Genomic DNA, 20,095 nt, shown 5'->3' with positions numbered 1-20,095 from the left:
GTAAAATTAAATTAATCTTTGAAGAATGGCGCTATTTAAATCGAAATATTTTAAATATTATTATGTATGATAGAGACATCTGTGAAAAACATCTGTGCTGCCATCTAAATAATGTTTCGTTTAATACTAATAAGCAGAAACAGATAGCGTTACCAATCCGCTATGCACATTTAAAAAAAGCAAAGGACAACAATACGCGATCGAGTACAGTGAAAAATTGGTGAAATGGTGAAGTTGTGTCGTGCGTATATTTAGAACCAGGTGAGTATTTATTCATTAATTATACTCAGCTTCATTTGTCATGTGCCAATTGATGTGTAGCTCGTTCTAGATAGAGTAGCACGTTTTTCACGATGATTTTTGTACATCTTAATCAGTGAGAAACATTTTATAAAGTCCACTAGGTGTCTCCATTGAATTATATCATTAATTTGTATACATTGAAGAATCAAAAATTTATAATTGCATATTTAATTGTTTAATAATTTTGTGTCGTGTTTTATTATAAAATCATTTTATATGAATTATTCATTTTGATATTTTTTCGTGCATCATAACCTCTTCACGTATAATATTCTGAATCGTTTTACGAATAGAACATACACCGACAGGTATGCAAATATGTGTATGTATTTATGTATGACACTATCATGTGTATAGTATTGTTAATATTAACTTTATTAATTTATCTTTACAAACAATAAGGAAAAAGAGACGATCAAAGTCGGTAATACAATATATTAAAATTTTGGTTTATCATTAGTTATTTGTTTCTAAACCTCTTCAATAATAAAGATCAGTATTTCATTAATTTATTTCATCGGTTTTTTAATTTTATATATATAAGACTTAATGCATAATAGAAATATATTGAAAGAATATATATATTATATATCTAGAATATATTATACATATATACATATTCTAGATATATGTAAATATTTCTGCTTAAATATTTAAATTGATATTGTGTATAATGTTTAATATAATTATACTTTTTTTCAATTTAATAATAAAATTGATAAATAATTAGGATATCAAAATATGCATCTGCTCACATATTCATCATATTTGATCATTTTCGCGGGAAGATAAGTAATACGTGATTCTTAATATATTTCATATTTTTTAAAAAAATATGAAGAAAACATTTTACCATCTATTATGTATCTATTATATATATATATATTTCTTTATTAATATGTTTCTTTTTTTTTTTTGGAAAGCTATGAGCATTCACAATAATTCAAAATTAATAAAAAAAATTTCATATATTTAAAAAATACATACGATTTTTTCTGATCATACAGGAAGAACAACTTAAAAAAATTTAAATGTTATTATTATAAGATGAAATCATGAAAAAGTGATTTTTTTTTTTTTAATTTAAAAATCAAAATATCCCTTCTCTTAGGGTATGCCAAAATTTCACGGTGGCTTAATGCCCCCATCCCCCACCATGATCCGACCTCTATTGATTGCTCTACCGCACTACTGCCCTACTTTTATGACTTCACTTCATCCCCGCCTTCTCTTTCTCTGTTTCTCTCTTTCTCTTTGATTTCATGTTCTGGTAGTCCTCTTATCGTGATGTCATAGACATACGAAAATCATGGATCTCATATTGTTTATAAAACCTATTTTTTTTTGACTATAGAAAACACCTAGTTTAACTTATAATTTCTTCGCCACTTTGATTGGCGATCTATAATAATATCATTCTCGTTTAATTCAATTTTTGAAATTTCACTCGCTAATAGATAAAATTTTAACATTGGAATCATCTTCAATACAATAAATTCAGAAATGTTACAATATATACTTACAGAGTCCAAAATGAGGAAATCACACGAATGGGGAATCCGTAAATTGGAGAATCAAAAATTACTACGGTAATAAATTAGGAACGAAGGATTTAGGAACGACGGTATCTATAAATTGACCAGAATAATGCATATTATGTATCGATGGTATGCAATCTTGTGGATTGTGGTGCACGTGCGTATGCTGCTGTTACGCTTACGTGTCACATGTGTATGCAACGTTGCGTGCACAGGATCAAGGCTGCACGTGGTGCAGGTTTATTTTTGAAGAACCTGTAACACAGCACGTCCAGAGGAACAAGGCTTTTTTCCGTCGTCTTGCGTGCAACCTCGGGATATTTATACAATTTTCTGTTTATCACATTATCAAACTGTGTATTGTTCTATGCTAGTGCGTTAAACAATCACAGATATTGTTTTCAAATCAAATGACAATTAATCCAATTCCTATCTGACTGATTAGATGAATTTTCAACTTATTATTATTTATACCTAGAAAAAGTGAAGTTTCTTCTTCTAGATTTGTTTTTATTGGAAATTTACATCGATAAAAAGATGCGACAAGTAATTATCGTTGAGTGAAAAGGGCCTCGAGATTTTTTCTTTTTTAAATTATCGATCAACCGATACCTTTCATCCGTTAAACGTCCTTTCGTTCATTGGATATCACTATTATTGCGAATGTACTTTCTGCATCTTTGGCTCCTTCTTTTCGTCGAATCGAAGCGAAGAATTTTATACTTTTTATTGGTATCTTACTTTTTATCCTAACCATTATTACATTTACAAGGAAATTTAATAATTGCAGTTGTGTATGGTATTAAGTCATCGGCGTGGTATTGAAATGTCAGAAGAAAACATTATACGATTGTTTTTTGTCTACTGTTCCGTAGCAGTAATCGAGATGTCTTGTCTCATTGGTCACCGAAAGTGGTCTACGTTGTTGCGTGTCATAATCGGCGCGGAGGATTAAACGTCGATGAAAATCACTTATTGCCCACCGGCCAACATAAATAGTCTTCGCGCGTTGCGGTTCTTTATCCAGCAAGGTCATCGCAGAAGCGAACAAACGAGATGACTCACGCGGGATTCGCTCGAATGCTTTCACCATTGGGCCGAATCGTGGCTCGGATCGATCGATGGCCAGAGTTAAGACGAATCACGAGCGGCGGCGAAGGGAGGCCGATTTTCGGGTAGCCTGCACACAAATCACTCCTCTTCGACGAACTCCACTGGACGACCACAGTCACGCCAACCTCGGTTTCGCACTCCATCTTATTGTGGTATCACACACGTGCCGCTGAAGAATGTTTCTGTTAACCTTCTTTCGGGGAATTCCCGGCCTACCAGCATGGAAATTCGATCGAAGGTAGTCGTGCTCGAGGTGAAGGTCAAGTTCACTGGTCGGCCTCGATGATTCGCACATATGACGCAAGCTTTTATCGAATCTTTATTAATTGATTGTCTCCTTTCCCTTGATCGATCATTATACTTTTTTATCCTATTTTCATCTCTCTCTCTCTCTCTCTCTCTCTCTCTCTCTCTCTTTCTCTATTTATTAATTCCAAGAGAAAAGTTCTAAAAGATTTGAAAAATGATTTAAACTTTCTTTTCTTTTTTTTCTTTTTTTGTTAATATATTATACATTGAAAGTCATCTCGCAGGATAAAAGTTCGAGAATATATTTCCAATGATGAATTTATATCGACCGTAATTAAGGATAACTCCCTGCTATGGGAACAATAAATAAAAGTAATCGTTGGTCGTTGATAAAGGCTCGATATACCGTAGATAACAAGACGTGTAGGAGCTCCTCGAGAACCAAGGAGATAAAAAGTATTTGCAGTGACCCTCGAGCAAGGTAGCGTGCCAGAGTTCTATAAGAAAAACGGAATTGCTCTTCTAACAGTTTTTCCCTTGATGAGCTGTTAGCTTTGTATCCTCCTACACCCACGATATCCAAGAAATGCGCGTCGTTGCTTTGATGATACAACTTTTATTCTTCTCGTACTTACTCGCAAAGAGCACAGAACGCAAGAAGCGATAATTTTCATTGCAAAAATCGTAACAGTATTTTTCTTTTTTCTTTTTTTTTTTTTCATTGAAACGGTCACGACGCGAAATGATGCAATTTGAAAAAAAAAAAAAAAAAAGAAATAGATATGCAAGTTTCATCGAATCACAAGAGGAATATGGGTATGAATTGTTGTGAGTCATCCAACAGGCGAACAGGGTCACGTTACATCATTAATCTTTCCCTCGGTAAAAGCAATCATTTTCACTGTGTTTAAGAGCGCTTGTTTGTGACATAACCGCATTTTAAGGGGGGCACAAACTCTTTTAAATTGATTTTTCAATCAAGGAGACAATTGTTTGAAATCACAATTCTCTATCGTCACATCTCTTTTCCCCTTATAATTTTCTATTCACTCTCAGATTATAAAAGATGTAACCAGATCGGATGGTCGATTAATTTCTTGATCGTAATATTTAGAAATTTCTTCTTCGCCCGAATTTTTCTTCGCTCGGCCAATTTAACAGACCCGCGGGTCTATTTTAACAGCTTTCCTTCCTTCCCCCCCCCCCCCCTCTCCCCCCGTTTGATAATCAGAGAGACTAAAATGGATATTGTATTGCACCGGATAAAGGATACTTGGTTGACGTTTAATAAGATTTTTTTTATCGCGTGGAATACCGGGTGATGAATCTGCGTCGACGAAAAAGACGGAGAAAAATGAAAAAAAAGGAAAGAGAAAGAGAAAGAGAAGGTGAGAGAACAGAGGTGGTAAAAAGAATTCTCGAAAATGAGAAATTTTCTCGAATGGATTTACGTCATGGTACCATAATAAATTATATACAGTCGACTGGATTCGTCATGTTTTATATTTCATGGTCGCGTGTACGGCCCGTTGGAAGGTTGAACTTTCGATCGACTATTAGTTGCGGTTGTATTCTAAGAAAGACGAAGAGAAATTCGTAGAAAACTCGAAACAAACTCGTCGTGATAATATAATTAATATCCGTTGTAGATAAAAATTTGTGCAGATCGTATCGATGATCCAATGAAGTTTTCCCAACGAGAAATATAACGAAGAGAAAGAGAAAGAGAGAAATTGCGTAAACGTTGGAAAGTAAGGGCAACGACCGGAAATTACTCATCCCTAGACATGGCCTTTAGAACGGAAGATACAATGACCGTGTCTGTTAAATTTTTCATTGGAATAATTGAAGTTGTCTTTGTGAATATCATAGGAATAAAATGCAACTCCGTAGCGTGCATAGCATTTCAACTGGCTTCAGTTTCCCGAGTGATTATGGTTGAAGCTCTCTTCACAAATGACGAAAAAACGATTTAATTAAATCGGCTCGAGTCGAAGAATTATTCCTCGTTGTTGTTATGCTATTGGTAATCCCATTTTAATCTATTTTAATAGATGGCATCCGTCGATTAAATATAAATTATTTTATATCCCTAAGCAGGTTAGAATTATATTTTCAGATGTGAAATCAGCTTGATGTTCGATCAAAGAGGCAAATGCACTACCGATCATACACGTCCGTTTTCTTTCACGTGAATCAGCAAACCTTTAGTCGATCTAACCGCGCTATAACACCTGAATAATGCAACAACGGTCTGCAGAGAACGTAAAGCCTTCGCGATCTTCTATATAAACGAACCGTGAAAACGTTATTTGCCCTCAGTTCGCATCGGCGATCGACGAAATCATTTTCACACTTGGAATCGATCATTTTTCGCAACGATTCGTTCTCACGAAGGTACGTTCTACGGCTGAAAATTATCGTAAAGATTTGCATCCCAAAGAAACTGGGGGAAAAGAAAAAAAAATAAATAAATAAATAAAAGTATTGCGACAAGGAAAGTTTCGTCGATATAAATTAATCCTAGCTAGAAAGAACGTAGCACGATCGTGTAGCGTGATGGCTATCTCGTTCGCACGGCCAAGGAGTCTCTTTCGGTGAAAATCGCTCCGGTGTTAAAACACCCGCGTTATTTTTGGTTCAGAGGCCTACAGAGAGATATAACCTGTCAACCGTTCGAGTTTCATTCCCTCTCGCTTCCTCTCGCTCACGTTCTTTCATTGATGCTGGCGTCAGAGACTATCCTGACGTAGATCTGGACCAGGGCCAAAATTGACCGGTTCTTGTCGGGAGCATAGCGATTTGCTGGCGGCTCTTCGCGTTAAACACGGTTCACGTTTGCCGTACAGTCGGGAAACCCCGGAATCAACAGGGTGCTTTCCCCTCTATCCCTTTCGTTTCCTTTCATTTCTCTTTTTCTTCTCTTCGTCCAATCAATCTTGTTTGATTAATTTTGAATTTTCGCTTCGATCCGCAGATTATTGGTTCGAATTTTCAAAAGAAAAAGAAAAACAATGTAAAATTCGAGGCTGGAACGAAGCTTTATACGAATTATTTTCCATCTGATGGAAGGTAAATACTAATTTTTATCGCGATTCTTTTTAACGGTAAACGTTTGAAAATGCAACTGTCGACAGACAAGGAACCAGATGCGAAGAGTATTGATCCGGCACGAGCCGAAACCGTTTCTCCATACCTGCTTTCAATTCCAGAATATTCTTCCTAATCGTCCATCCGTGAATTTATGACAACTGGAGGAAGCACGTGTTGCTTCTCTAACTCGTCCTCTCTTCGTCGATTCTACCATTCCGAATCAACGAGCACGGAGAAAAAGATCATGTTTCCGTCGACCGAAGCTTCGACTCGGTATCGTGTTACGAATTTCTTTTTCTCTCGAAATTATAACGTAAATAGAAGAAGTAGAAGTATCTCGAATAGAAATTCTCTATTATATATTCCACATATTGATATATCCCATAAATTGAATCTAAAGAATCTAAACTCGACGGGATGTAAATTAGGAAGTAGGAAGATAAAATCTCGTAAGCAGCATTTATAACTTGATTTCCCCCTAAAGAGAGAGAGAGAGAGAGAGGGAGAGATAAAATTGATAATCGACAATCGTTTACGAAAATTCTTCGTAATAAGATCGAACATCGTATGGTGATTGTTTATTCGATGATTGTTGATTCGCTGGCCGTGAAGGGGCGGGGGGAGGAGAAAAAAGGCGTGGAGAGATCGATGGACGTAGATGCTAAATGCGAGCCGAGATATATATCTGTCGATAGATACGTAGCCAGTGGTTGGGCATCGTGAAAATATTTTCATTATAAATAGCGGAAGGAGACCAACACGGAAGCCACTCGCGTGCTTTCACGAATCTTTCGCGGATGCCTTATCTCTCTGTCTCTCCAGAGGCGAATTCCTCCTCGTTTCTCACGGTGTATTCCTCGTGGAAGATTTCTTCTCAACGATTGAATCTCGATTTAATTCGCTCGATAATATGTCGTTTTTTTTTTTTTTTTTTCTTTTTGCCAATTGTGCTGCGAAAATACTCTCGATATGCTCGTTTCGTAATGTAAGTTATGAGATTAGGGTAGAAACTTAAAGGGATGATTCGATTGAATTATATTTGTCTGTCTCGGAAGAATCAACTTCTTGATTTGAATTTCCCTTTGAGGAGTAATTGGTTGTGGATTTATTCCTCCAAATCTTTGAGTTGCATTATTGAACGGATTGAACTTTCCTTTGAAGGGTTTATCAAATGCTAATATTAATATTCTTCCGTACTCAGAGAGGAGCTATTTGTTCCTCTCGATAGAACTTGTAACTTGAGTAATGCAATTCGTTTTCACCGCATAATTTATTTTTATATTCTCGAGCAATAATTTCAAAAAAAAAAAAAAAAGAAAAAATTCTATTCTCTCTTCAAAGAAAGAATCTTTGAAGTTTTGAAGTTTCTTTAAATGGCATCAATAATTCAATATTATTAACCGCGTTCAAGAAATATCCAAGTCCAAGTTCTTGATTCTTCGAGTGGAGAGGAAGAAGAAGAATTTCTCTCTTTTTCTCGAAGGGGGAGAAGTGTGAAAGCACCTTTACGAGATGAACTCGATCTGTCTTTGTCGTTTATTCTCTGCCCTATTTGCCGGAATATAGGTCACGAGTTCAGCAACCCTCCGCACCCAGGTCGACCGCTGTACGGGTTGACCCGAATAAAATTTGTCCGGTGAACCGATTCCCCATGATTTCGTTTCGCTCCGTGTCCCACTTTATCCGCCGCGCTCCTCTTTATCCGATCTTTCTTCCTATGAAATAAAAAAAAAAGAAAAAGAAAGAAAGAATATACATCGAAGAAAATATTCATCCGCAAGGGATAAGATTTTAATTTGTAATAAATTAAACGCAATTTGAAAACAGGATCTATTTTTAATCAAAGATATTAAGGATCGTTCAATCGAAGCGTTTGTTCGGTTAAAGCGGATCTGATCAATCAATTGATCATAGATAAAACTTGGCCAACAACGCCAAGAATTCGTTGAGAACCGGAAGTTTTGATCGTCATCCGGATTATGCATGCCATTGCTCGGTTTTTCTCGCTCATAATGCGGAATACGCATCCATCTTAAAAGAGCGCGTTCGAACGTGGATCGAACGAGATTAACAGAGAGCCGCGTATACGTCAATGATCGTTTTTAATGTCGTAACACGAGGGATCGACGTGTCGTCACGACGCTTCGCGATATACAACTAAAATAATACACGTTGAAACATCGCCAACAGAGTGACTCTTCATTGTCTTTTTGGCTGGCAAACGGGTGTCTCGGGGAAACGGGTGATCGTTTGCTCGTTTCCAAAGTAGTAGGGAATCGACAAATTTATTCGGCCACCAGCTGTTTTCGCTTTTCCTCGTATTAGCAGTCGTATTTCCCTCTATTTTCGGGAAGAATCGATAATTTTCCTCTCGAATTCAAATCGAGGAGGATTTTTTATTGTTATAAATCGCGTGATCACCCCAATTCTCTTTAATTAACAATGGCCGAACGTTTTCTCACGTTCGAGACGCGATTAATTTTTTTCTCTCGATTAATTCTCGAGGAAAATTGACCGACTAAAGGAGACACGTATCGACGAGGATTCCGTGCCAAAGGAGTTTGGCAGAGGCAGTCGCACGGTGATTAAATAGTTGCGAACGAAGAGTGCGTGTTAAACGAAGAGAGCAGAGATGCATCCGTGTAAACTTTCCAATAAATTTTCTGCGGGAAAATTTCGTTCCATCTCGTGTTTCCAATCGAAAAACACGTTCCTTTTTTTTTTTTTTTCATTGGGGAAGGGAAAGAAAAACAAGAACAACGAGCCGGACGATGATACTTTAACATCTCGCAAGGAGGATCCGCGAGACCGGAAGCACGGCTCGACGGGCACCGGGATTGGTTTTATTTATAGAAGAAGCACCCGGTTCGATCGAAGAGTTCGCTCGTTGATTTACCCGCTCGATGAAAAATCCTCGTTTGCCAAATTTTCACCACCGGTTCCTACCGTCTCTGCCACGTGCACGACTTACTTTATCCTACTCTCCTTCTCCCAATCTCGGCGAGTGGAATAACTTGTTGGGAGAACGTGAACGTTCCCCCAAACCACTTTCGTCCGCTTATAAATTCCGCATATAAATCCTCGAGATTGGGTAGAGAGGACACTTTTTAACCTCGCCTCTAAACAAATCTCTCGAGTCAAAGTTTTCCCTCCTCGTTAATCGGGGAGATGCAAAGAAGAATCGATGTTTCGAGAAAGAAGAAAGCGAGGGGTGGAGGGAGGTCCTCGAAAGGAGAGATATCCTTATTCGAAATGTTTAACACGCAGAGGGTGGCCGATGCGTCTGTCCAGGGAGAGTAGGTCGTTTCCATGGCGACAAGGGGTGCATCGGACTGGCACGTATTGCTAAACCGAACGTACTCCCCTGGCGGCCTCTAACCTCCCCCATATATCCCGCCTCCTGCGGAATACATCCTACCGGCCTCCTCCTCCTCCTCGTGGCTGGGTCATCCCTCCCGCAGGAATTGGGTTACTTCCTGGAATTGGGTTCCCCGCGCGAAAAAATTCCTCTTCCTTTCTTCGTTTCCCTCCTCTTTACACTTTTTATCGAATCGTTGGAAAAAATAATTATCATCCTCGTCCGATTATCATTGTTCTTGTTATTATTATTAGTCTCTAGATCGAATTAATTTTCACGAACGACGGATCGAATCCTTGACCCATTTCTCGACCCATATCTTTTTTTATCCCTTATTACACACGGTGATAATAAGCGGAACGATCATCCTCCCAGGACGTTGCTTCCATCATCATCGAAGAATCGATGTTCGTCGTCCAAACGTTAATCTATTTTTACGTGTATCGTTTCGCGGGAAGAAAATATTTGCTCGCAACGTGATATCGGGGAGAGAGAGAGAGAGAGATCGGTAAGCGAAACGCGCCCCTTTTTTTTTTTAGCCCTTGTCATTTTACGGAAGAAGCGATGTCTCTGATGCGTCATCGGGAGGAATAGCCTGTGGTGGGTATCGCGTGTCGGAAGTCGTTCGAACAGGTCGAAGAAAAGAGCTCGAAAACTCTGTATCTTTTTTTTCTTCCTCTTTCTTTCTTTCTTTCTTTTTCTAGTTCGAAGCATCGAAGACCCAGTTCTTTCCTCGAACGAGGACACCCTGTATTATTCCAGGGGATACAGAGGTGCACGACCTAGTTACGCTTGGGCGTGTTATACGGATCATAGTTACCGTTCGCGGCAATACACGTGTTACGGGCGGAACATCGCCTATATATATATATATTATGCATACACGTATACTTTTAAGAAATTATGCGATAGTTTCCAGGGAAACGTGACTCTCCCGAACACGTAGGAAAAGTTTTTAAATGGGGGTCCTTATTCACGTGATTATCGGCAAGATGAGGATGACTGTGCGTCGACTTTTGAATTCGAATTCATTTTCGATCGGACGAGCTTTCGAAGAGTAGGTTTTTTTTTCAAAGAATTCTTATGCAGCCAGATTTTCTTAGTAGAGTTTTCGATCGTTAAGGAGGCTAAAAAGGAAAGAAAGGAAAAATTATTTCTCGTTCTTCCTTCTTTCATTATTTTAAGAGAAGACAAACGTACTTTTTTCGCCTCGAAAGAAGTTTTATTTCTTTCTGGAAAATCTCTAAAAAAATCTTCCAATGTTTCAGATTTCGCCTGTAATTTCTTCGATACCGATCACGCCAACGCTCTTATCTTAAAATTCTATCTCCCGATATGAATTCAGAATTTCCGTGAGTTTAGAAATTTTTCATGGAAAAGATTACAAATCATAACGATATCGTGCGATTAAAATCGGTGACTCACTTGACACCCGGTACACTCGAAACAGGCGCACGCGTGCACTTGCCCGACACACGTATTCTCTCTCTCTCTCTCTCTCCCTTCAGAAACCATTCCTCGTCCATTCGATCTCCATTCTCGTCCGTATTCCATCCTCCCTTATCTTCGCTCAGCCTTTTCAATTCTCCCTCTCTGCTTTTTCGACATTTTCCATCCCTTTCTCGCCCGCTTTTCTCCGCCTCCGTATTCGTCTCTCTCTCTCTCTCTCTCTCTCTTTGGCTCCCTCTGTGCCTCCCTCTTCTAACCAGAGTCCGTCTCGCGCGCTCTCGATACCGCTCTCCTCGTCGAGTTGGCGAATCGAGGGACCGCGCCACGTTTCTCTCTCAGTCTCTCGCGCAAAGCGGTTTCGTGGCGACGTATCGTTGCACGCGCGACAGATAGATTGTGGCTGGTCCAGGTCTCTCCTACGTTTTGCCTTCTCCTCCTCCTCCTCCTCCTCCGTTTCCCTCGTGTTGTGCGTGCGTGTGCGTGCCCCTCTCTCTCTCTCTTTTCCCTCCATTCTTCTCCCTCTCTCTCTCTCTCTCTCGAGTTTTCCTTTCGAGTTTATCACCACCCCGTTCCCCGTTCTTCCGGCGGAAGATGACGGTGGTGGTGTCGGTGTGGTGTCGTCTCGAGAGCATGGATCACCGTAAAAAAAGGAACGCGGTGATGGCTGTTGGTTGGGACTCGTGAAGAAGAAGGGATCGACGGAGAAAGAGTGTACTGCTATTTTCGAGAGGCGCGCCGTGGAGCCCGGCCAACGTGCGTGCGTGCGTGCGTGCGAGCGTGCGTGCGTGCGTTCGTGCGTCCGGTACACGGTACGAAGAAAAAGAAACGTTTCTAGACGCGATGGATCCTTGCCCACCTCTTCTCACGCATCAAATAGATCTCGTTCGATGTTCCATGCGCGCGTTGCACAAAGTAAATCCTGTTTTCACTCGTGGATTTTAATTCGATTTGAAAGGGAGGAGGGGGGGGGGATATTTGGCGGCGTGAATAAGGGAACGGAGGAGGATGACGATCTATATCGACGTTGGTAACGCGAGCGATTGAATTGATCGATGATCCGCATTGACCCACACGGTTAACCTTCCGTCGAATTGAATTTAGGAAAGATTAAATCGGTTCCGTGGGCTGTTGCAATAGAGAATAAAAATTTTTTTTTCTCCTCTGTGCTATAATACTTCGTGTGTGTGAAAGATACCCGGATCCGCTTATTATACGTATATCGAATCGAACGATCGTTCCCTCTCTCTTTCGTTCGTTCTCATCCTTTTTTTTTTTCCTCTGTTAATTTCTAGAGTGTGTGACGAGTATAACTTCGGAAAAAGGGAAATTGGGAATTGAGTGACAGGTGTATATTATATATAGTATATATATATATATATATATATATATATATATATATATATATACGTGTGAAAGGAAATAGATTTCAAACGACGATGATCGAATAGTGAATTGGTGCAGGATTTGATCGTTTGAACACAAGTGAAGTAAAGTTTGATTTTGATCAAGAGAATAGGGAGAGAAAGAGAGAGAGGGAGAGGGGGGGGGGGGGAGAAAGGATGTCTCAAACGAAGAAATAAAACGTTGTTTTCGAGTATTCGCTTCGTCGCAATGATTCTTGCTCTTTGTCGATTAATCGTCGTGGAGATTGGTCTCTGGAGGTTGGTTATGGTTTTACCACTGTAAAACGCCGATTCGTTCTTTCCTTCGACATCGTTTTTTTCCACCGTATAGATAGGATAGACTATGGATTATATTACGAAGCGCAAGCTGAGGGAAATATCCTAGTCGAGCAACGAGATACTTGCGAATTTGTAAATCTCGCGCGATTAAAAAACTCGAGAAATTGGATGCTTTTAATATACCTTCGCGCTACGGTGTTTTTGCAAACGATTCACGATTAAAAAGTTTTATTTCTCGATCTGTTTGAGAGAAGAGAAATCCCACATCGAAATTTTTCTTTGACGCAATCGAGCTTTTGTAACACCGCTTGCATGCACGAAATTGTAAGCTCTGATTGATTGACGAACGAGATGTTCGATTAACCCAACAAAAGAAAATCGAAAGATCGAGAAGATCCTTTTAAGTATTAACGTTTTTTTTTTCTTTTTTTTTTTTTTTTTTTTTTGTTACAAAGTCATGACTCGTTGTGTTGTATCTGCTTACAGAGTGTACGATGTTGGAAGGTGGACGTGCAGTGATTTGGCTCCTTGTATCAGCCCCACGAGCTGCACGCCACCCGAAAGATTCACGTACTAACCCAGTTGCACCTGTTTGAACCCACCAGTTGCAGAGTCTGCACCGTAACCCCATGACGCATTTAACACATGGCCCGCCTGGAGAGTAAGTGTTATTCACGCTCACGATCTTACGTCTCTCTCTCTCTCTCTCTCTCTCTCTCTCTCTCTCTCTCTCTCTCTCTCTCTCTGCTCCCCTTCGCTTCTCCTTCCAAAATCTGGTTTTCGTTTACGCGCAGACAAAATCTTTCCAACAGATTAATCCGCTTCCGTTTTCCCACGCGATATTCCTTCATATTCCACGTGTGTACTTTACTTTACCGCAATTCGGATGAAAGAAAATCGTAAATTGGGGCGGAAATGTAGTCGAGTCGAGTGAAAATCCTGTTTTCCTTTTTTTTTTTTTTTTTTTTTTTTCAACAAAATCCGGGGCGCGGCAAGATTGCTTTTTAGGCACGAAGTGGTCAGTGGTTGGGTGGTTTTGTTTCCAGTACCAAGTATAGTGGTGCATAAAGGCAGCAGGTCGCACAGCCGACCTGAGAGTCCCACGGTGGTGGTGCGAGGAGGTATGCCCACGTTGCCGCCCTCCAGGCAAGGCTTCGCCGCGAGTGGCTCGAACGCTTTGTATCGGAACAGCACGGATATGTTAGACGGGAATGCCAATCCGAGTGTCGCCTCCTCTCCCACTTCGAACTCGCACCATCGTGGCACACCCTCCTGCCCTCCCGCCGACAAATCGGACACGGAGAACAAAAACTTTCGCAACAGGGTACGTGAGAAAAAAAAGCATTCCGAGAGAAAAGAAAGAAAGAAAGAAAGAAAGAAAGAAAGCAAGCGAATTTTTCTTTCGATATGGTTTTTCTTCGCGCTCGCCTCGATTTTCGAAAAACGTGAAATTAATAATTTTTAGACGAGCACGAAAGTGAAGTTGCTGGTGAGGAGTCATGCTATGAGAGAGTCCACGTCTCCCCCTAGGGAGGCGCACAACAACAACAACAACAACAACAACAACGGTTCGTCATCGTCCCCGCACAGCCCGCAATCGGTCGACGGCGAGAAGAAGTTCGTCTCAGGGAACCTGTCTCCCGCTAACGCGAAGCTGAATAACAACGAGCCGATGTTCAACAGCAATCTTTGCCCGAATCAGTCCCCGAAGCAAATGCGTAACACGGCCACCTCGCCCACCTACCGAACTCCGTCACGGAATGGTAAACACGCTTGCCCTTCCCCTTTCAACACGTTCGTCGGCCAGCGTGATTTCGTTGAGTTCCTCGCGAATGTTACTGTTACTGGAAGTACTGGCCGTGAGAACGTAAACAGAGCGATAAACGGAAATAGTTTTAATATAAAATTTAGTCGGGATATATTTATATATATATATATTAATTCTTAGTCTTCATTAACCAATTCTGACCGATTTTGAATTAATTGTTTTCAATGCCTATATTCCTATATTTCTTCGCTCCTTACTTCGTTCGTTTCCAAAGTGAATTTTAAATATTTTGATGAATATAAGCCTCCAATTGGCAATTTAAACTCAGTTCTATATTATCGGTGGTAATAACAGCCTTCTATATTACCATATACTTTAGTATAATTTTTAGATTTAAAATTGTATAAAAATGCAGAATGATTCGCTCAACAAATCATATTTGTCCCTCTTTTCCGTTTCTATTATTCTTAAATTTTAAATTCTGTGATTCCAAAGTATATTTTATATTTATATTTCACTGCTTATTCCATTCAATTTCTTTTAAAATTCCGCTTTAAACTCTTTCCATTCATATGTCGCCATATAATCGCTATCCTATATTTACTAATGTAAATATATGTATAATATAATTATATATATATATATATATATAACATTCTAGAGGGCTCTTCTTACTTGATCGATAACATTCTTAAATATAAATACAAATATAAATGGTTAAAATCTTATTTTTTTTTTTTTTTTTTTTGAAGAAGAAAGCGTCACCCATATATGGGGCGACGAACGTGTTAACGTTCGATATTGTTGTAACGGGCAATCTTCTTCTTCTTCTTCTTCTTCTTGGCCCGTCTTAGAACACAGAAAGAGAAGGCGAAGAGACAAGAACACGTTTCTCCTGATCGCAGGTCAATCTAGTCCCTGTTCTCAAGTCGTTCACTCGCCAAAGAATAATCATCAAACCTGCTCCCCGACCAATGGTGGGGGGAAGGCGCCAGCGGAGAGCCAACGTTCCAAGATGACCGGGTCCCACGTGATCCAGAAATGCAATAACTGCGCGAAGAACAATCAGAACGTGGACCGGCCCGGTTTACTTCAAACGCCCGCGTCCCCGTCGAAATGCGGCGGCCAGGCGTTGCAGCACTCGCCCAAGAGCACGAACCTGGCTCAAAACCTTGGCCAGAACAACAATCATCAGCATTGCAATCGGTCGGAGCAACGCTCGAGGCCGAACACGTTGAACATTTGCAACAACCAATGCTCGTCGGCCCAGTGCGGCAACACTTTGTCCGTGAGCAGGCCCGGCTCGCGCCACAAGTTGAGACATCAGAATTCTTCCCAGGGTAGTTTCGACAGCGCCTCTCCTTGCCTCTCGCGAGGTTCGTCCTTACGTAATTAATTAATTGATTTTCACGTAAAATTCTCTTTCTCGTACGTATATATATATATATTCTATCTCGAGGATCGATTCGTTGTTCGAGGAGAGGAGGAAAAACGAGGAATCATTTTTTTACTTGGCAGATAGTAGCACGGAATTGTACACGGACAGCACGGGGATAGATCTGGAACATTTCATCGCCGAAACGATAAATCGTAATCAGAAGGATCGGACGGTGTTGTTAAAAATCGAGAAGGATCTGATAGAGTTCGCGAGGGACAAGCAGAAAGTGTGTCACAAGTTCCCGAACATGTCCTCGTACAACAGGATGTTGGTGCATCGGGTGGCTGCTTACTTCGGTATGGAGCACAACGTGGACCAGTCCGGTTCCAGCGTGATAGTGACGAGGACGAAAAACATGCGGATACCGAACACCCGTTTCAAGGAGCACATCAGGGACGACCTGATCCTGTCCGAGGAGCCGAGGAGGAGCATTCTGAAGAGGGACTCGAACTCGTTCGAGGACAGTTTCAACTTCAAATCGCCCGACAGATTGTCGGGCGATTATTGCCGGCAGAACAAGAGTTTCGAGGAGAGGGAGGAGGAGTACGAGCGCGCCAGGCGAAGGATATTCAAGGATAGCAGCGGGGAGAGCAGCGAGGTTACCTCCTGGCCCTACTGGTCCTCCTCCGAAAGCTCCGACGCGTCCGCCAGATATCGTTTGCTGCATCCGTCGGATCACGCGATGATGAGGTGAATATCGATCATATCGAGACGCTTCTTCTTTTGCGTTTTATTTTTTAACGTAAGCGTAATAAATAACGAATAAGCGAATAAATCAGCGAGATCATGTTACCTATACCTATGATAGGCAAACCAAGCTCTTGAAAGGAGAATCTTTAGATGGAAGGGAATCCTGTCGGGGTTCGGTACTGAGACCATCCGTTTCCAAGTCCTTTAGCTTCGGTGGTTATACCAGGGGAATGCTTTCTAGAGGGGACAGTGTTACATCTACTCATAGTGCAGGAGCTCGCCTTATGAAGCAAGGTTCGCTTCTTAAATTCTTTTCGATATAATAATATTCTATTCTCTATCTTCTCTTCTCTTTGAGAACGTTTTAAGAAACGTGAAGCAAAAATTCAAATTTTATGGAGAGAGAGAAAAAAAAAAAAAAAAGAAAAGAAACGTGTAAGATGGAGAAAACAGGCGTATTATATAAATCAGAGATTAAAATCTGTTGCAGACTCAGGTGCTAGTATGTGTTCACGGCTTAGCCCTTCGAGTAGCGGTTATAAATCGCAAAGCCAGCGAAGCGACGCCACGATATCACCGTCTCCATCGCCGTCCCCCGTGGCGACGATGACCTGCAGTCATACCCAAGTATCTAGTCAGGATCTCGCCTCTCCGGAATCGGGCAATCAGACGGTAATGTGGGCGGTGACCAGTATATCGAGCGTGCCGCCCGGCAGCATAATTATAAACCCGCAAACGAATCAACCGTATACGAATCCGGATGGTTCGATTTATCGCTTCGATCCGGAGAATCCACCTAAATTTTATACAACGCCCGCGTTGTCGTCTCACGAGAACGAGAGAAACAACGATAACAGGGCGACGTCGCCCGCAAAGATCGTAGAAACATCCGAGCCATCCAAACTTACGAGCAACAAGAACGAGAATAAAAGGAAATCGCAATCTAGCAACAAGCACGGCAACACAGCTTGTAACGCAACCACGGTGACCCACGTGACGAACTCGGCAACGTCGCCGAGTTTGCCGTACACGCCGCCACCCCGAGAGAATGGAGGAGGGCCGCTGCTGCGGCAGCAGCAGCAACAAACTCTAGTCAAATCGTCGTCGACGGTGCAAACTTGTAATCACAGCCAAGCAGCTCAAACATACGCGACCTACGTACCTACCTCAGAACCGTTCAACCAGCAGCAGGGTGTCTATCAACCGCCCCCATCCGTGGGACAACAGACTGTGATGATGGCCCCTCATCCGAGTCAGAGTCAGACGAGCGTTCAGAGCAATGGCCAGAGCCACGATGCGTTTAACCAGAATTCGGTTTACGCGAATTACGCGGTGCCCGCGGTACAGCAAGGGCCGGTGTCGCAGACAACCGAGATAACCGAATTGTCCGGATATTTTATGGGCATGAGCATCTACGATCAACGCGTAACCGGTGATAATCATTCTACGCCACCTCACTCTTACCCACCTCAACCACCGCAACAACCATCCACGAATCAAACGGTGCAAAATGTGCAGACGATGCCGCAAAATTATTGGCAACCACCACCCAATTCCGTACTGGTACGAACTGTTATTACGTTTATATATTCTATATATAATATATATATACGTTTATATATTATATATTCTATATGTATATATATTTTCATACAATTTCGACTCTTTTATCCTTCTTTCGTATTCACTTTTTCTCAGCCGCAACAAACAATGTACTTCGTACCTCCTCCTGGTGCAACACTTTCGGTTAGCCAAGGTCCAGGCGATAGGCAACAGTTGCATCAGCAACAAAGATTTCCAACAAATTATTCATTCAATGCACAAACTATGACTCCTCCGAGCCAATCGAATTGTAGGTAGATTTTCTAACATTTTTTCCAAATTTTATTTTCTATTCGCGTATTTCTTATAATTAATTGTATAATAAATATCATTTGATTCTCTTCTATTTTTTTTTTTTCTTTTTTTTTTTTTAGCTAATTACGTGGGTACTTATCCAGTCCCTTACAACTCGATGCCCGCTGTGACACCAACACCAGCGGATTACACGTATCAGCCACCACCGGTTCACATGGTCCCTACGTATTATCCACCGAGTCAAACTACGATTCAACCACCACCCGTCATGTACAGAGTACCGACACCACCGAATACACCAACTTCTAATCAGGTAGTTTGCGTTGCTTTAAACGCATTTGTTTAAACTCGATTACCGACTAGATAGAAAAAAAGTGTATATATAAATATCCTGTAAAACGTCGATACGTAGATGCCCGGGGTGCCATTGATGTATGTCAACTCCGGCAGCTATCCACCACCAACGATGGTGTCCAATGGGACGTTTGGTCATCAGGTCGGGCACAATGGCACATCTCCAGCGCCTCCTGCAACTTACATGACTCCTGCGCTGGTTCCCAATCTCGTGTTCAGGCAAAATGTTCCCGTAAGTTTATTATATTATCGTGAACGAGAAATGGAGAAAAATCTTGTAACTATTCTAAACTTGTATTATTATTATTATTATTATTATTATCATCAGGTCGTTGCTGGTGTACGAGCTTCAACGCCAGGTAATTCTCAGAAAACGAGCAGGTCGCCGACTCCAGCACACGAGTTGTTCGGAAGTGGGAGCGGGGACAGAAGCGCACAACCCCAACCACGCTACCCACTGCCAATGTATCAGGGTGTCCATATTGTCCAAGGTGTGATATATTCGTTTTAAACAATTTTCCTTCGAATCTTTATTCGGATTTCGATTTTTCTTACTTCTCCAGGAGATATGAGATTGATGCATCCCGCAGTGCCGGCTAATCCGCGATTGCAGTATGCGCCAGTACCATCACCACCTGTTGTTCAAGGTTGTCCACGACCGTATCGACCACCTTCTTATTCGTCGAACACCTCAGGCGCTGGTACACCCACATCGTTCGATGGGAGAAATCAGAAAATTCGTAAACAGAGGTGATTTTAATTTTTCCTTCTACTTTTCCGGATACAACACACACTCGTGTTGTTGTTGTTGCGAATATTGGAAATATTGGAAAAGGAAACGAAAAATGTTAAAAATGTTAATTTGTTTATATCAGGTCCAAAGTAACGCCAACGTTGCCACCAACAGGCGCGCGGCCCAATCTTTATCAAACTCCTTCCATGCCGTCGCTCTCGTCTAACGTTCCGAAAGATATCAGAGAAGGTAAGAACCGATATTACCGATATCGATCGGTTAGATGTTCGCTCGGTACGTTGCTTGAAAGTTTTGTTACTTTCTATTTTTTGTTCCGCTTATAAAGAACGATATGTGACACAATTTTTGACACGTTCTTGTATCTCCTTAAAAGCGAAACCTGTGGAAGACAATATGATATAAGGTACAGAACTTCAGTATAAAATAACTACAAAAAAAAAACAACAAAA

General features: G+C 41.0%; 1 protein-coding gene and 1 long non-coding RNA gene across 12 annotated transcripts in view; one reads left to right on the top strand and one right to left on the bottom strand.

The window, feature by feature from the left end:
- The first annotated feature begins 85 nt into the window (after positions 1 to 85).
- LOC100872971 (uncharacterized) overlaps positions 86 to 20,095 on the top strand; it is a 28,353-nt gene continuing 8,343 nt past the window's right edge. The window contains exons 1-14 of one of the 11 annotated variants that reach the window (XM_086908915.1): positions 86 to 261; positions 13,272 to 13,446; positions 13,832 to 14,109; positions 14,251 to 14,548; positions 15,408 to 15,929; positions 16,072 to 16,681; positions 16,800 to 16,975; positions 17,172 to 18,244; positions 18,380 to 18,533; positions 18,658 to 18,851; positions 18,951 to 19,124; positions 19,221 to 19,383; positions 19,456 to 19,642; positions 19,768 to 19,874. In XM_086908915.1, the coding sequence (XP_086765041.1) occupies positions 13,431 to 13,446; positions 13,832 to 14,109; positions 14,251 to 14,548; positions 15,408 to 15,929; positions 16,072 to 16,681; positions 16,800 to 16,975; positions 17,172 to 18,244; positions 18,380 to 18,533; positions 18,658 to 18,851; positions 18,951 to 19,124; positions 19,221 to 19,383; positions 19,456 to 19,642; positions 19,768 to 19,874 (3,952 nt within the window). In that variant the 5' untranslated portion in view covers positions 86 to 261; positions 13,272 to 13,430. Of the gene's footprint in view, positions 262 to 5,548; positions 5,601 to 11,346; positions 11,913 to 12,653; positions 12,765 to 12,828; positions 13,190 to 13,271; positions 13,447 to 13,831; positions 14,110 to 14,250; positions 14,549 to 15,407; positions 15,930 to 16,071; positions 16,682 to 16,799; positions 16,976 to 17,171; positions 18,245 to 18,379; positions 18,534 to 18,657; positions 18,852 to 18,950; positions 19,125 to 19,220; positions 19,384 to 19,455; positions 19,643 to 19,767; positions 19,875 to 20,019; positions 20,050 to 20,095 lie in introns of those variants that run through there. The other 10 variants (XM_086908921.1, XM_086908919.1, XM_086908917.1 and 7 more) reach the window with 10 other exon arrangements.
- LOC147657544 (uncharacterized) lies at positions 1,260 to 2,855 on the bottom strand. Its single transcript, XR_015292269.1, has 2 exons — positions 1,827 to 2,855; positions 1,260 to 1,753 (listed from the first exon to the last, which is right to left on the bottom strand). It is a non-coding gene; the product is annotated as an uncharacterized LOC147657544 (long non-coding RNA).

Source organism: Apis florea, unplaced genomic scaffold (assembly GCF_048593485.1).
Source record: "Apis florea isolate Af1SG1 unplaced genomic scaffold, ASM4859348v1 contig_3081_pilon, whole genome shotgun sequence".
In the NCBI taxonomy this organism is placed as follows: domain Eukaryota; kingdom Metazoa; phylum Arthropoda; class Insecta; order Hymenoptera; family Apidae; genus Apis; species Apis florea.
This window is presented reverse-complemented; position numbering and strand designations above follow the sequence as displayed.